Here is a 16,722-nt window from a genome sequence, read left to right on the forward strand (position 1 = left end):
ACTATATGCTTAAGTAGCGTAAAAAAGCAAATTTGAAGAAAGCTGTCATAAAATTCCCTGGTAAAGCAGTTTTCTTTAATAGAAGAGAATCATGCGTGCTTGATAATTTTTTTGACATCATATCAATGAAAACCTAATTCACCAATAGTTGAGATTTTCACATTTGCTTGAATGCTAGTGAATTCCTTTCCTTCACTATTTTTCTAAGAATACTAGCATACCAAAAGATCAATAGAAAACTTTAAAGTAAGGGGTGTGCTTCTAAGGAACCATTATGAATTCAAAAGATGTTTCCAGTAATTATTACAAATTTTAGATTTCTGAATTCATTAAAGAACTACAAATCAGCCATCACAAGACATGTAAGACAAGATCCTAACAAAACAAGGCATGAGCATAAACATGCCACAGTAAGACAAATTGGTAACTTCTCAGCTTAATCATTATTGACTTTTTGTGAAATTTCAATGTGGCACAAAAGACTTGAGATGAAAAGCATTGTAAAAGAGCAACAAAGACCTGGACCCAAAATTTAACCTCACCTACCACCCTTCATCCCTACTTCTGTTAGTTATGGCTGACAGTCTTACACAAAATCTGAGCCTACAGAGGCAAAGAGTGGGAATTCCTGGTCATTTGAGATAAGGATATATTGAGAAATGTTTTCTGAATTGCTCAGTTGTGCTCAGAGAACTAATGCTGTGTCTGCTTTCTTTCACTTCAAATGGCAGTCTGTGTTCTCCTTCAAACAAACTTTGGATCAGCTATTTCCAAATAACCCCAAAGGATAACTTGATTCCCTGCCCTGCCCAGAGCAGAGTGACTGTGGTGCTAGCTTTTCAACAGGAGAAAAATGTAACTGGCCACGTCGTTCCCATGATATTAATCTTAAACTTCAGAGTGGTTCTTAAAAATGCACTGATGAAAATGACAGACTTTACAGAAAAGCACATATATGAACATACAATAAATACTCTTTTACATGTAACGTAATACTGATGTATCTGCACTAGAAAAAACACACAAAAGGGCTGTAGAGTCGTGAAAGCAAGCTACTGTGTATTTTCTTAGATTTTTATTGATTTTTCTCAATAATAAAATACAATGTTAATAAATACATTGATACAAGTATAGTGAACAACAAAATAGATTTTCAAATTGCAATAATAATACACTTCTTGGTCTATAGTATAACATTAAAGGCAACATTTCTTTTAAGTAAGGACATAGTGAACCATTGGATAAGCACTCAAGATCAAGTAATACAGGTAAACAAGTTTTTTCCTTATACAGGAAAATGAAGGCAAGTATTCAAATATAAGTACAAACATCAAGTCTGCAGTACAATCCATACTCAGTAGTTCTGGCAAGGTACCGTACATTCTCTGATAATTAATTCCCTGTGGTTTATAACCATTAAGATAAAATAAAAATTAATTTTAAAAAAATCCAAACCAAAAATAAGCTACTTCTCCTCTTAAAGTAAAAGCAAAACAATTTGGTTGGCACAAAACTTCCTGTATCCTTCAGCCAGCCCACGGAGGAGCCTGCAGGTCCAGCTTTCCATGGCAAAGTTGAGCCACATTCATTAGTAAAAGGTCAGCAAGAGCAAAAGGGTAATTCCTATCAAATTAATGACACCAAGCCAACTGCTTCCTTAGAAAACATGATGGGGTCAAGGGAGACATTTCATCTCTCATAAATATTTTAGGATGGTCAAAGAAATCTTTGCTGAGGCTGGTGAGTCAGGTAAGACCAAAGGCTGTGTGAAACAGGAACCCCTCCTCTGCCTGGTGTAAGGATAGGGATTTTGCCTCAACACCTGCCAGTCTCTCTGTAGTTTAGTACAGGTCCTGTGCAGTACATTGTAAACTACCAGCAATGCTTAATACAATCTCTTTATACTGTTCTCCTTCTCGTTCTCCATTAAACAATAGAAAATACAAACAAAATTGGAACAAAAGCCACGCATTTTGAGTAATGCAAGTCAAGCAAAAAGCGTCTACCTACAACAGAACAACTGATAAAATAACCTGCCCATCTACTGCATAAGCATCATTGTAGAGCAGAAGAACATGCAAATGTCCTGCTGCTAAACAACTTGGTTTTTGGTCTTTCAATAAAATTAAAAAAATAGAAAAACCTCTCCTTACTCATGAGCTAAGAGGAGAGACAGATTTGTTTCATTTCAAGTCAATAGAGGAAACAGTGAGAAAGTACACTTAAATGTCATTTTTATTTTTGTGCTAAGCTCACAAGAAGCCACTTACTCAAGCTCTCTTGATGGCTGATTTCAGTTGCACATAAACATCTCATAAATTATAGGCAGTGTTCATCATATTTTGGGTTTTAGTTAGCTGGGTTTTTTTAAGCCTTGCTCTTACTAGGCAAGCAAAGAGGAATAATTGAGGCTTAACTTTTGCTTTTTGGAGTACTTTTTGGAGTTGGTATGCAAAGATTGCCACCAGTGTTATTGTCTGAGGTGAGGAGTGCAGAGGACAGAACTCTACCAGCTGCTGGGAATACAACATCACCAGTACAGATAAACTCAAATACACGCTTTTTGATATAGTTTAATTTACACCAAGAGTTTAAAAAACGAATGCCACTCAGTAGGAGGCATCCTTGGCTCTACCAAGGCATTTTAGAGAACCAAGGATCTTTGAATTTTATGTGAAGGGGGACAATAATATGAACTGAAGTCTTAGAGGAACCACAAATCAGAGCATATTCGTAACTGTATTTGGTGCAGCCTCGAAAGAGATAGCCTTAGAGAAAAGAACATATTAATATTCTTTTTGACTGTTACTATTTATTTAAATTTTAAAATCTGAATTCTTTTGAATTCTTTTCCATTTGCTGAAATTTTCAGGGGGTCTGGAAAAAAAAGCAAACAACACCCTGTGATATAGTATAAAACTAGTATTTCAAATTAAAGTTCACGCTAAACCAGTAAGAACCATAAAAACAGGTTCAATTGTCGGATGTAATTTTTTCCCCCAAGAAAGACATTGTTAAATGCCCGATTAAGTAACACAATCATGCAACTGGAGATGGAGGTCAACCATGCAGCTAACAGCAATGATTGCAAGTGTACCTGGTTGTCATGAAGATTTTCTGCTCCCGGGCGAGGGGTTGACTCTTCACACACAGCAAGACTCCGCACGAGTTTTCCCTTAGCTCCTGACTGAATAAGAGAGAAAGAGAGAACAAAACAGAAAACACTACTACTGACCCCAAGTCACACCAGCTGCCCACATCAGCTGTTCCCAAATATCCCAGATAACTATTACCCACCCAGTCTAAAAAAATGCATATGCCTGGATATAACATGGATGAAAAAGGATTCTAAGCAGCAGGACATTTGCCACACAGGGAAGGTGGTGGGTTTCTTTTTGCTTTTATCATTTCAGCTACAGTTCACTCACTACCACCAAAAATTGTAACAGCAAAGAACATATTCCAATACTGAAAGTAATTTAACATAAACTCAAGGGTTCCTTCTGTCATTTGGTTTGGGTTTTGGTTTTTTTTGTTTGTTCTGGGAGTCCCTCCCCTTCTTCTAGTAGGATATATCCAAGAAAAATGGACAGTAAAATATGCGTGTATTACAGATCTGCACTTGAAAAATTAAAAGAAGTTTTTTAGGGTTTTATTTGTTTCTAGAAGCTCCTTTTCACCTGCCCCCACCCATTCCCTCATTAGGGAGCTAGTCAATCTCTGTTTCTTTATGTCAAGATTAATCTATTAAAATAAAATTCCAACAGATACATTAATTACTAAAGCAAAAGGAGTGAACATTTTCCTTTTCCAGTGGTGCATAGAAGCACACATGCTGTCTAACACAAGGACACAGCAAGCCCAGCAGCATAAAATTATGATGGATAAAGGCAAGTCTGACACGTTATATCTGGAGGCAGTTCTTTGCCTTTGTGTAAAAGGATACAGGGTAGGGGGCAAGAAAAAGCCTGCAACACTAACAAAAAACTCAACCAGACAAGTGACAAAAGAAAGCAATTTTGATCGTAGAAAGACATTTAACTGAAATTCTTCATTCTTCTGTGGCATGCAACTCCAAACAGAGATGGACCCTTACCTTGGATCTCTTTTTCTGATTTGCTCCTCGTTTCTGGGTATAGCAAAAAAAGAGAAGGAGTTATCACTTCAGTGGAGAGTGGGCATGATGAAAGCATTACCAATAAACAGACTAAATCACTTCTATCTGATGTTTTAAAACAGTTGCTGACTGCAAAAGCAACTTCCCCAAACCCAGTTTGGAAAGCAGGGAAAACCAAGAATCATCTCTGTTCATTTTCATTCATTTTACAAACAGGTATAAACAAGAAAAAACACTACACAGTGTTCTGTAATTTTGCATATAATAAAAATGTAAGAAAAGGTATACTTAAGTAAATGCTCCCCCTCTCCAAATTCCTCTTAAATTGTGGTCTCCCCCTTTATTTTTTTATTCGATTGAGCAAAAAGGATTAAAAACCCCTCATCCGATAAAGTCTTCTTATCAAATTACCTTCTTAGGCTTTGCATAACAACTTTTTGTTGGCAGTAACACCTACAAACCAAACCACACATTAAGTAATTATTCATTAGTATTACCTGTAAATTCATGAGATCAAGGTAGTTTTCTAAATCCCCAAAGAGGGAAAACAGTCAAATGTCTCATCAAGCTTTAAAACAGATGTCTAGAAATTAACTTCTCAGAAAAAGTAATAACATGGACAGCAGCCTAAAGAGCTTGAAAGGTATAACAAATAACAGCATTTATTTTATAGTGAAATAAAAGAATCCAAAATAAATAAATAAATGAAAAATTTAAAAAGGAAGAAATAGAAACAGTCTCAAAATCATAAGAAAAATAGGGGAAGTGTAGGCAATGAAAGAATTCACAGAAATGGAAAAGCAATGGTAACACATTGATATTTAACATGCCCATTCACTATTCCTGTCTTACCTGCAGCTCTGTCTTGGAATCACTGAGCTTCTCCTCCTCTATTTCTGAGCTTTCAGATTTATTAAGAACACAGTTGTCCGGGTTGGCTTCAGAGATGGCAGTCTCCTGCTCTTTTGCAGCTTCTTCTGCTGTCTCTTGGTTCAATTTACCTTGCTCAGACATTCTTCCAGACAGAAATTAAAATAACAAGATTTGGTGACCTGAAAGGTCAAGATACCACAACACAAACACACACACACAAAAAAATTGGGGGTGAAATTTATTTTTTTCTTTTAATTCCTAATTTCAGTTCCTTTGATAAACAAACCAAAATGTGCAGCTCAGAAGTGGAAAACTGTGTATGTCCCAGCTGAAGAGATGCACTGAATCAACAACACTGGTTAACAGAATTGTGTCAGGTTAAGCAAGCAGACATGAACAGTCTTTGTGGAGAGGAAATTTAAGGTAATGTTCTGTGACTCCCCAGCCCAGCCCCAGGACTGCCAAGGTTCAGGCAGGGACAGCGAAGGATTCTCTACCACAAAGCTCAATGGTACCAGGAAAAAGGATCCATTCTAGGTCTCTGGCATCTCGATGCTCCCCTCTTATATTTTTTTTAAATTTTCTTTTAATAAAAATAATTAGTAAAAAAATAATCTTTTAATAAAAATAATTAATAAAAAAAGCCAAGCAAACAGAAATAAAAACCAAGCATGAGCAACAACACTTTTTAGTATTCAGCCAGGGGTTTTCTGCATAGCAGAAGTCATGGAGCTCACTACCACTATAAATATATACTTCTCTTTTTTTTTTAAGAGGTAAGAATTCAAGATAAGTATGAACTCTAAATTTGGCAATGAAGCTCTCAGGGTCAACACTTTCAGGGATCAAACCAACAGCTCCATTATTAAAACTTTAGCCTCTTCCCAAAACTTATGTCACTCTTCAGTACTAGGAAAATTGTACAGAAAGCCCTTGGCAGGTACTTCTAATGAAGAAATCTCAACTGAACTGCATTTACTCTCAGCTTACAATGGGGTTGTTGTACAGAAGCTTTAAAGGCTTTTCAGAGTTAAAGCCTATTATTTTCTCTCTCTTTCTCTGCCCCCAGCTCTCTCCTGAACACTCCCCCACTGATCAATTGTCAAAGAAGACTCATGAATAATTTAACTTTTCTTTCCCCATCCATTTCTCTTAGGAAGAATCTTTAAGAAAAACAACTGTATTTGAAATGTGAAGTTATTTCAGGAAGGGTCTTTTGCAACATATTGCCACTTCTCAACAGTGAGACGGCAGCTATGAAGCAAAATTTTCTTTTTAAAGTTTGAAATTAAACATTCAACAGAACCAGTATAACTTACCTTTATTATTTTTAAGCCATGTTTTAAGTGAAAAAATCTAAAGCATACTGAGTTATAAGCACTTACTTCTCTCCCTTTTTGCTTTTGTTTTCACATTGTAAGCAAACAATTTTCTGTATAATCTTCCAGTTTGAGAAGAACTGTGAACTTCACAAGAAATCAAGCTATAAGGTTCATAAACAAATTGAATGGAATATGAAACTAACCTGAAGCTTGACTTGCCTTACTGTGAGCTAATTTGTGATTTTCCTTTCTCCCACCACTCTCCCCAAGAAGGCCAATAACTTTGGCTATTCTGCAGTTACAACTGAAACTTGAACTGCTTTGATGAAAATTAAAAACATGAGTGGTGAGACCTTTAACTGGTCTGTTAAATAACTCTTAATTTGATAAGGATTCTCATCAAGAAATGCACATGCATGCACAAGCTCCTCATGGGCAGATTAACCTGCAGCTCATCCACATGCTTTACACGGTGCTCACAAAAACAATTACACTGGGATCAGCTGCACCAAAGAAGCCGTTTACCTGAAAAACTGCTATAATTCCAACTGCCTTTCTAGAGTCTTCTGTTGGTCTTTGCTGGTTAAGTCCACACAAATGATCAACGGCAACGTGAGTCCCATGTCCCCATTAGCAGTTCAGAGAGCCAATCTCCATGCTGGTCCTTCGGAGAGCTTGACGCACCATAGTCAACCTGGAAAAGACGAGAAATAAATAACACCGGCAGTGACCACGGCACAAGGGAGGGGTGCAGTGGACAGGACCAGATTTCTAACACTAATGACCGGTTTCCAGCAAGTCACTTTCACAGCTTGATCCAGCTCCACCTGTCTCAAAACTGCCTGCTTCTTCTCTAATGAAGGCTAGAGCCGGCTGTTCAAGTCATAACAGCTCCTACGCAAGAAGCTAAAATTAACAATTGCATTATGCACTGAAGATTACTCATTTCAATTCTAACCTTTTTTAGCGAATTCCAGCACTTTTCATTAAAAAAAAAGCATATATACATATTTATATATAAGCTCATCTGTTTGCTTCAACAGAAATCAATGAGGGAATGAGGAGAAAAGATTTGCCTGCTTTTTAACTATGGCTTCTGCTTCAATTAAAACTTCAGCAGTCAAACACTATTGAAAAAAATAGCTAGGTGGGTGCTTCTAGAAAGTGACCTGCTTTACCACGGTAGTGAATTGAGATGTTCATTTAATAAGCTGAATAAAATTTGAAATTATCCAGAATGGGAGGAGGAAGAGGAGGAGAAGGAAGAAATCCTATTCCCTCAACAACAACCGCCAAAAAAAATTCTCCTGAAGCATTTTGTGAGGACGAAAAATGAGATTTCCAGGTTACGGTTTGAGAAATAAACCTAAAGAAAGAGTTGCCTCAGCAATGCAACTTTTACTGTTCATCAGGATTGTGTTTTACAGCTGAATAGGTGATTTAATAGAAAAACGACCATTTTAGGATGAGTCGGACTGATTTGCAGGCCATGGCCATGTGCTGAACTGTCTTGATACAACAGGCAGCTCTTCTCAAGACTTGCATGTGAGTCATGGTTGAAACAGTCAGTGCAGACACACAAAACCAGCAAATAGAAAGCACATATCATTCTGCTGGGGAGAGAGGAGGAAGCCAATCAAGAATAACGGGAGATGATTTTCTGTTTTTTTTTTATTTTATCAGACTCCTAGTTTCTGCAGCACATTTTACATTGTGCAATTGCCACACAGCACGTGTCAGCACACTGCAACTTGCCATGTGAAAAGAGCTGAATTTGCTGCACCAGAAGTGGAGTTTAGCCTTTCACAGTATTCCAGTCTTGCTCTCTCTGGGAGCTCTGGCACACAGAGGAGACCAGCGTGCAGTTCCGCAAACTATCACTGCCATCCTGCAAATTTATAAACACAACTATTTCTTTTCCTCAAACCATTTCATAATTTGTAGAGAGTAACAGAAAATAAGTATTCCCACTAGGTTTTTGGCATTTCTTGCAGGATATTTTTGGAAATTCTAGCTCATTAGAAACGTAGGCTCACAATGGGAGTGGAAGAACACCATGGAAAACTATGCCCGAGTACTCAAGCACACGTAAAAGTATCCCATGGAGCCAATACTCAGCAAAGAGTGAATAAACCACTGACTCAAAATTCTTTCCTCACACCCATCTTCCAAAGACTGTTTCCCCCACACTTCCAAAAGAGAGATGGGGGAGGGGTTAGGAGAGGGAATCAACCAAAATCAATCACAAACCAAAAATCCCAAGGAAGTACAGTGCATGAAGGTTTCACCCAGAAAACAGCCATCCAGGAAATAGACTGCTGTAATCAAAACCCTCCAAAACCAACAGAGACACAGATATCTGTACCAAAATCAGAACACACCCAAAATTTATTTCAGAACTCTCCAGTGTGACCATTTGTTGGGAATTAACTATTCATAAGACAGACAAACAGAGAAAACCAAAAATGAGACAACAAACCAATCAACCAAAGGGTATCCTATGCAGCAAGTGAAGAGATCTGCCAAGACTTGGTCTTGTGCACAGATGCTCAACATCATCTTATCATGCTTTACCCAAGGCAAATTTCATTATAAAATGTGTTCCCCATATTGCTACACTTAAGATTTCTGATGACAACATCATTTTTCACTGGCAATGTACAAGAAGACTGCAGAATCTTAAATTAAAACAAAAAAACCTGTACATAAATTTTCCCAAGAAAATACAAGCAAGTGGAAAATCATCTTACAATGTACAGCTACCTTCCTCAAACACAGAACAACAATGTCTGTTAGGATGATTTTTTAAAGAAATCCTTCATAATTATCTTCTGGGAAACAAAAAGAAGGCAAGAAGAACTGAGACATATAGCAACCAATTCCAGCTCTTCACCTTCCCTTAATATAGATTTCCTCCTCCTTTATTAAGTAATTTAGAAGTGATGACTAATCATTTACATACTACAATACGTAAAATACACTTCTGGTTGTTTGGGTGGGTTTTCAGAGGGACTCAGGTTTCCATAAAATATTTCAAGAAAGTATAAATAGCAAAAAGGATTCAGTCAGAAAATAGCCGTTAAAACGGAGACATTTTTGTTGGAAGTGTGTCTCTGTTTCTCGTATGTTTCCAGGATATCTCGTTATTCAGTGATGAATGTACTTTTTACTATTGTCAGTGCTGCAATGACAGCACTGCTATGGAAAAACACACTGGATTATTCTCTTTCTTGCGCATCAACAGAAATGTCAGGGATGATTTTACTGTCAAAACCTCCAGTACCGAAGTGACGCAAACGGCTGAACAAATGCACTTCTGTTTTTGATCCTCAGGTAGAAACCACAAAGCTTGTTGCTAGGCAAGAACCACCTTCTTGATATGCAAGGGAGAAAAATCTCATCGGGTGTTGGGGTCTTAGCAGTCTACAGGAGCTTGCGGCAAAATTTCAGCCCCTAATTCCTTAAAGCAACTTGAGTATTGCACACAGCAATAGGACAGAAAATACAGGGACCCACCAAGCCACTTGTAGGTCCACTTTAATGGATATATGATCCATATATGTTTGCATAGAATTTATAAGCACCAGCTGCTCAGCATATACTGTGGGATGGGAATGATGAGGGTTTTTTCTTAAATTCTTTTCCTTTTAACAGGATTTTCACTTTAAAAGCTGAAGGTACTACTGAGCTTGAACAACTACAGTCAGAGCTTGAAGAGAAAGGATGGAAGAAGGCGTGGATGGTCACATACATTCATACAACACGTACCACGCAAATTCCAAGAAAAGTCTGTGGGAAGGAATACAATTAATTTAATGCAAGAGTTTAAAAACTATACCCAGAAGAAGAACTGTCAAAAAAAAAAAAAAACCAAAAAAACAAACAGAACAGAAAAGCAAAAAAAGGTGTTAGAAAGCCAGATGCAACAAGCACCTGAGAGCTCACCATCACCTGAAATTCAAGAGAGACATCTGACAAACCCTCAGAGGCCACTCCAGGTGAGAAAGCCCCTTCTGTATTATGTATGAGGTGTTTTGATGGCCTCATAGGTACACATGATGAAGCAGACATTTCAAGATCATTACGCTCCCAGTATCACACATGGGATCATCTCAGGGAGGAGATGAGCAGGCTTTAAGGCCAAAGAGCATACTCTTAACCACGAGAAGGCAGCAGCAGGCAGGACAGAACTCTGACAGAGTGAAATCCAAGGGCTTTTCTTCAAACAAATCTGCCAAGTATAGAGGTTAAAGTCATTCCAAAGCCCAAATAGATCCTGCTACTGAAAACTTGCTGACACTGGCCAGATCGGTGAGCCAGGATCCTACTCATTCCATCATGATTCTCCATTCTCATGAATGGTTTGCACGTATGACTCCATGGGCTGGCAGCACAGTGTCAGTTTCCACTGTGTGATACAAACCTCACCCATATGTATCAAGAGAGGTTTGACTCATTATTGCCAAACCACTCATCAGCCTCCTGGAAGCTAATGGAAATGGACTCCAGCATTATCTTAAGATTATCAGCAGGCACAACCCTCAATTTTGCCAGATTCTCATGTCTTAAACCATAAACTTCCTGTTATTTTACACTTAAATATTCTTGTTTCTACCATTAACAAAATCAAAGAAAATCTCAGGTTTCATAATGAAAACAAAAGCTTCAACTCTTTAGTGTCTTCTAAGAAAATATTCATGATATAAAATTATTGTTTAAAAAAAAAAACAAAACAACAACAACAAAAAAAAACCCCAACAAAAACTCCAACAACGAAACCAAAAAAAACCCCAAACAACGCCACCACCAAACACAAAAAAGGCAAGTAAAATAAATCCTGCAGTTTTAGATCAAACACACTACTACTCAGTTGTCCATCTCCCAGTCTTTAGGACTAGTCCTAGTCCTAGTCTTTGCATCATTGGACTGTGTGCTCCTTTTCACTGTTTTCCCACATTTCCCAAAGAAATACACAAATGCACTTGGAAGCCAGTGTATTAGCATAGTAGGATAATAATCCATACCAGCTCTCATATCAAAATGCTTTAGTACGAAAAAAACCCCACCAAGCTTAAAGCTCTGAAATGCATGGAACCCTACAAGTTCACTGATTGTTAAAAGACTGAAGACTAAACCTTAAAAAAACAGCGCAAAAATATTTGTAATTGAAGTGTTTGATGTCGTATTTTATTTCCCACCTCCTCCTCCTCCTCACATTGTCCCCTCTTTATCATCACTAAAAAACTTAATAGTGCGATTGCCTACATTTTCTGCTCCTACATGCCACAGACCTTTGCAAATGAAAGGTTATTTAGACTCATTTACTGATGGCACTTTACCAGAGACTGTCAGCAGATGCTATTTTTTCCCATGAATTAAAAAAACATGAGCATCTGCATACAAGCAACCGTGCAGAGGCCCCTGACCCAGCTTAAACAGGCCAGAAATCAACCATCAGAGGCAGTGGCAGCCAAACTTTGATGAAAACAGGGCAGACTGAAACACACTGAACTAGATTTCAAATCCTATAGAAGAAACAGTTGTCTCTGAAAAGAGGCAACTGGATAATGTGGAGCAGCCTCCCAGCTGAAACGTCTATCTTGGAATGGCACTGGCTCTCATCCCAATCTGCATGTGAAACCCAGTATTTACAAATAACAGCAAGGATTCTCAAGAACAGTTTAACAACCAAAGAAAAATCCCAAAAGCAAACCAACTTTTTGTGGTTTCCACCTGATTCCTTTTTTTCAAAGAGATCCTCTTGTTACTAACAGATTGCCACCAATATTTTTCCACTTTAATCCCCTGTCAGACGACCTCATGTCAATGTCATCATCTTCAGACAAGTAATAATGATGTTCCCTCCAGCTTGTTATATTTCTGCAAAGCTAGAAGCTTTACCCAGAAAAATAAATATAGATGGCCTATAGGGAGAGTCTGCTTTGTTTTAATACTTAAGATAAGGCTTGGAAAAAAAAAAAAAAGCTCTTTTTATCTGTCACAATGATCATTTGAAGTCTTCCAGGATCAGCATGAAAAGATAGGAGGCTGAGTGATCTGGCTAATAAATGTCAATCACACAACTTTTGTTGGAACTGAGTAACACCCAAACTTTTAACAAGCTAATCAGATGTACAAATCAGCACTCCTGGAATGAGTTGTTTGCTTTAGAACAGCCTTCAACACCACTTCGTGCATTTCAAACACATACGCCAAATTTTCTCTCATTCCCCTACAAAACCTGACAAATTTCCCTAAAATCAAAGTCATTAAATTAACTGGTCTCACTGTTAGGTGGTAGAAAACAGCACAAGACTCATGAGTCCAAAGAGAGAGACAGTGAGGTTTCAAGCCATCCTCAATGCATGCACATCTCCTTGAAATACACAAAAGTCATTTTCCTTAAATCCCATAATGGAAACAATAGCCAGCATGAGCAAATACACAATTCAAATGGAAAGAGGAACCAAAACTCATCTTCCCAGATAATCAGGTCTATTTCTCAGCTACTGAAGATAATTATATCACAAAGTCGTCTTTAGAGACCAATAGCTTTATTTTATGACTAGAGGATGTCCAGAGAGGATGCTTTAGTAATTTTGCTGTAAGGATGTTCAAGAATCTCACTGCTTTGTCAGGACATCATCTCCATTACCCCATCGTACACATCAAATACTTTACACATTTTTCTTACTGTGCCAGTAATTGCCCTCCAGTTTAATTAGCTTTCTTGATTTCACAATAGTTCTGTCTTTCTGTGGGAATTAACTGCATATCACCTCATCATTTGTTGTTAGGTTTAAAGAAGCCCATCCCTTTTAGTTGCCAGCTAAATGGGTCTGCATTGTTTCCATCACTATCCACCTCTAGTCTGTATTTTTTTTTTTTTTTTTTTTTTTTGCCAATCAACAGTCTGCTTCATCATTTCCTCCCTTGCCACCAAGACTACACTCTGGACACATGTTCCTCCACCCATGAACACATAGTGGTGAATGCACCAGAGGAGCTCTGTTTCCACAAAATCTAAAACCAGTTTAAGGACAATGAATAACACAAGGACATCCCAGAAGGAATACTATCATTTCAATATGAAACCCTGATCAACAGCACAGCCCAAATGAACCTGGGCTCCCTGCAGAGGGGTCTCAGCAGTGCTGAGGGCAAATCAGAGCTACTGTAAACAGCCAGAGTGTGGGAGCCACCACTGAATTGAACTGATGAGGCTACAGATACCCAGCACAAGCTCAGTGAGATAATTAAAGCTGCTGGTATGATGTCATGATACACTTCTATGCATAATGAAATCTGGTGGAATTTTAATTTTTATAGAATATATGCATATAGATGAGTTTAATACAGAAGTTCTTGAAACATTTCTTTTTTCTACAAGTCAAGCCATCCCTACTCTTTCTTCTTTCAATGCCTTCTCTTTGCTATTTCAATCAGATAGCTACAGATTATGACCATTTTGCTTTACACATAGAACTACAAGATCAAGTTAAGTTATTTCTTTACTCAGCTCCTCCTAAAGCTTAAGGATTTTACTAGAAAACCTAAGCACTGTGCACCTGCATTTTGAGCATAGATACCTTTGAAGAATTCAGTCTAAGTAGACTGCAGGTAATAAACGAGCAGCCAGCTAAGCCATCCTTCATCATTCACTAATAACCACAAACCAGTTGAGTCCAAGGGGGGAAGCCCACAATAACCCTAAACAAAAGAAACAAAACAATTTTGAACACTACTAGCACAGTATTTTAAAATACATAACAGTAAATAGATGGCACATAACTTAAGAGCAATTGCTTTACATTTCTTCCATCATCACCAGGGGATGGGGGCATAAACTGATGAAAATACATCAGGAACTGACCAAATATCATCGAATTTCACATGTGCTTGTCCTGATCTCTTTCTTTCCCAATTTATATAATAGCCCCTATATTTCATCCTGCCATTTCTTGACAAATTAGGTGCATTTTCACTAGCACTAGCTTAATTGGCAAATCCTGAAAGAAAATAATTGCTAAGAGCAAAGCTGCATTACACTGATGAAACAGACCTGAGCTTAACAACTAGAATTGCCTTGGCACACAAACACTGACTGCAAAACAGCAAAAAGCTTTCATATAAGAATTGACAGAAAAAAAATTACTTTATTTTCCTCCAAAAGTCTCTTTTGATTACCAGAATTAAACATAGCAGCTAATCCTGTTTTCCTAAGGCCATTTTCTGAAACAAAACCAGCCTGCAGCTGAAGTAAAATTCTTCATTCCAGAAAAAAAAAAAAAAACAACAAAACCAAAAGCAATAAATATTAAAAAACAAAATCAAAAAAGCACCACCATACACTATGAGACAACCCCTCACATACTCTGCTGCTCAGAAAGTGCAATTATACTTTCCAAACTCAAGACAACTTGTATCAAGCTTGTTTCAATGCTGAGTAAGTTTTCTAAGCTCATATTCCAGCCAAGTCTCCTCTATCAAAACCCACAAAGGGTAGATAGATCCTTTGAGAGCTCCCAGTACCAGATGGTTTTATACTTTTTAATATATAATTTTATTAGTTTTTCTTTATCAACAATGGAACAGTCCTAAAATTTCTTTGATTGTGTTTATCAGAAAATATACTGGAATACAAATTCTCTGTTGATTACTTCTTTTGTGCATTTTGTAGAGCAACACTGAGAACAGTTTACATGGACCAAGTCTTATCAAGTACACTCATTCTGCTATAAACTGTTCTTCTGTTTAAAATCTTGCAAGATTTGGACAAGATTTTCACAGTTTTCAATCAAGTCTGGAGGTTGTCTGTTTTTTACTTTGACTCTCTAAATAATGGCTCTTTTAACATCAGATCCACGTGCCTTTCTTCTCATTATAGGAATATTTCTTGTTATTGGTTCTTATTCTGAAGAAAAAGAAAATTAAGGCAGAGGCATTATCTTTCTGCCCTAATACTACAGAGAAACTATAAACAGATATAATAGATATAAATAGCTATATGAAAATACATTTTAATGTATTTAATCTATATATATTTACATTTGAATATAGGCTATTTGTACTTTATGAAAACACACAAATCCCATTTTGTTGGTTGCAATTTTGTCTGGTCTCAGGCAATGCAGTTAAATAATAAATACAATACATTACAAAAAGAAGCCTTAAGTATGCTGTGGATTGTATTCAATACTCTGTTGCCATGGTTTCAAAAGGAAATAAAGAAAAATGCCAATAATAAGTATAAATTAGAAGTCAAAAGGCCTAATGATTAACTGCATGTTACAAAAGCCAATGAAAGCATTAGACATTTTTGCATAATGCTCCAAGCACTGCAGTGCCAAATAACTCCAAGTTATGCTCACTTGTAGAAATAAAAGACAAGTTGAGCTTTACAACTTTTGTCACTTCCCTTGTCATGTGAAAAAGAGATTAAAACACATCCTAAAATATGTATTGTTATACACCACATTTCCTCCTTAGCAGCACCAAGACAATGTGTTACACGTTGCAATCATCTGCTGAAGAAACAAAGGAAGACATTCAACTATGAAATACCAGTCAGGTATTTTCAATGTCACCCCCATGGCCAGCAAGAGGAAGAAATCCTCTTCAGAAACAGTTACAATAGTCAAGAGAAAAAAGGCAGAAGCTCAGGTTCACAGAACAGGCAATGCCAGTTCACAGATCTGCAGCTCTGGCTTCTGAAAAGATCTTGCCAGAAACCCTGTGGTTTCAACATTATGTTTGCCTTTTCCAGTGGGCAATTCCAGGCTCCCTGTGATATTGTGAACAAAAGAAAAAGCAGAAAAAGTGTTTCAATGTCTGATTGTGTTTTTCAGGAAAGAAATTATGATATATTTATGAGAGAGATAAGCAGTTTTGTAAAAAGCATAATTGGCCACCACACATACACCCAGCCAGAAAGCTTCATGACACATGAACTAATAAAAGAGCAATGAATACCCAGAAGAAATCAAATATTTAAGCCAATGTCTCCAAGGAATATGTTCTATTAAATTTAAACTAGGAAAAATATATATATTTAATCCAAAAGGACATTCAAAAAACAATCAGAAAACCAGTGAGCTTTTCCAGTACTTTAAATCTTGTTATACAGATTGAAGCCTCCGGAAGTTCAAATATGATTTAAAAAAAACCCTCCTATAATATCAAAAATTGTGTTTACCTGCAGTGAAACAATCTGTCTTACTTGGCACTAGAAACCACTAACTACATCAATGACCTAAAAATACTGAAATTTAAATTACAGGAGAGAGGTGTGGGACCAAAGCTCTACAGCCTGCAATACATTTGATTTCCACTGCAGAATGGCCATATCATCACTTTTTTTTCATTGCTGTGCTCAGTAGCAGGGAAAACAAAAACATCATTATCAAGCAC

At 37.2% G+C, this 16,722-nt stretch overlaps 2 protein-coding genes across 13 annotated transcripts in view; one reads left to right on the plus strand and one right to left on the minus strand.

Annotated features, from left to right (window-relative positions):
* Window positions 1–6,977, minus strand: part of ARPP21 (cAMP regulated phosphoprotein 21) — a 105,087-nt gene extending 98,110 nt beyond the window's left edge. For 6 of the 12 annotated variants that reach the window (XM_077178617.1, XM_054631408.2, XM_077178586.1 and 3 more), the window contains exons 1-5: window positions 6,838–6,977; window positions 4,970–5,169; window positions 4,529–4,570; window positions 4,097–4,129; window positions 3,098–3,187 (exon numbers count right to left, since the gene is read on the minus strand). In XM_077178617.1, coding sequence (XP_077034732.1) covers window positions 3,098–3,187; window positions 4,097–4,129; window positions 4,529–4,570; window positions 4,970–5,131 — 327 coding nt within the window. In that variant the 5' untranslated portion in view covers window positions 5,132–5,169; window positions 6,838–6,977. The remainder of the gene's footprint in view (window positions 1–3,097; window positions 3,188–4,096; window positions 4,130–4,528; window positions 4,571–4,969; window positions 5,170–6,837) is intronic. The other 6 variants (XM_054631426.2, XM_054631418.2, XM_077178609.1 and 3 more) reach the window with 2 other exon arrangements.
* LOC143694118 (uncharacterized) overlaps window positions 6,910–16,722 on the plus strand; it is a 36,164-nt gene continuing 26,351 nt past the window's right edge. Inside the window, exon 1 of the mRNA XM_077178623.1 lies at window positions 6,910–7,006. Coding sequence (XP_077034738.1) covers window positions 6,910–7,006 — 97 coding nt within the window. The remainder of the gene's footprint in view (window positions 7,007–16,722) is intronic.

The sequence above is a fragment of the Agelaius phoeniceus genome, chromosome 1 (assembly GCF_051311805.1).
Source record: "Agelaius phoeniceus isolate bAgePho1 chromosome 1, bAgePho1.hap1, whole genome shotgun sequence".
Taxonomy (NCBI): domain Eukaryota; kingdom Metazoa; phylum Chordata; class Aves; order Passeriformes; family Icteridae; genus Agelaius; species Agelaius phoeniceus.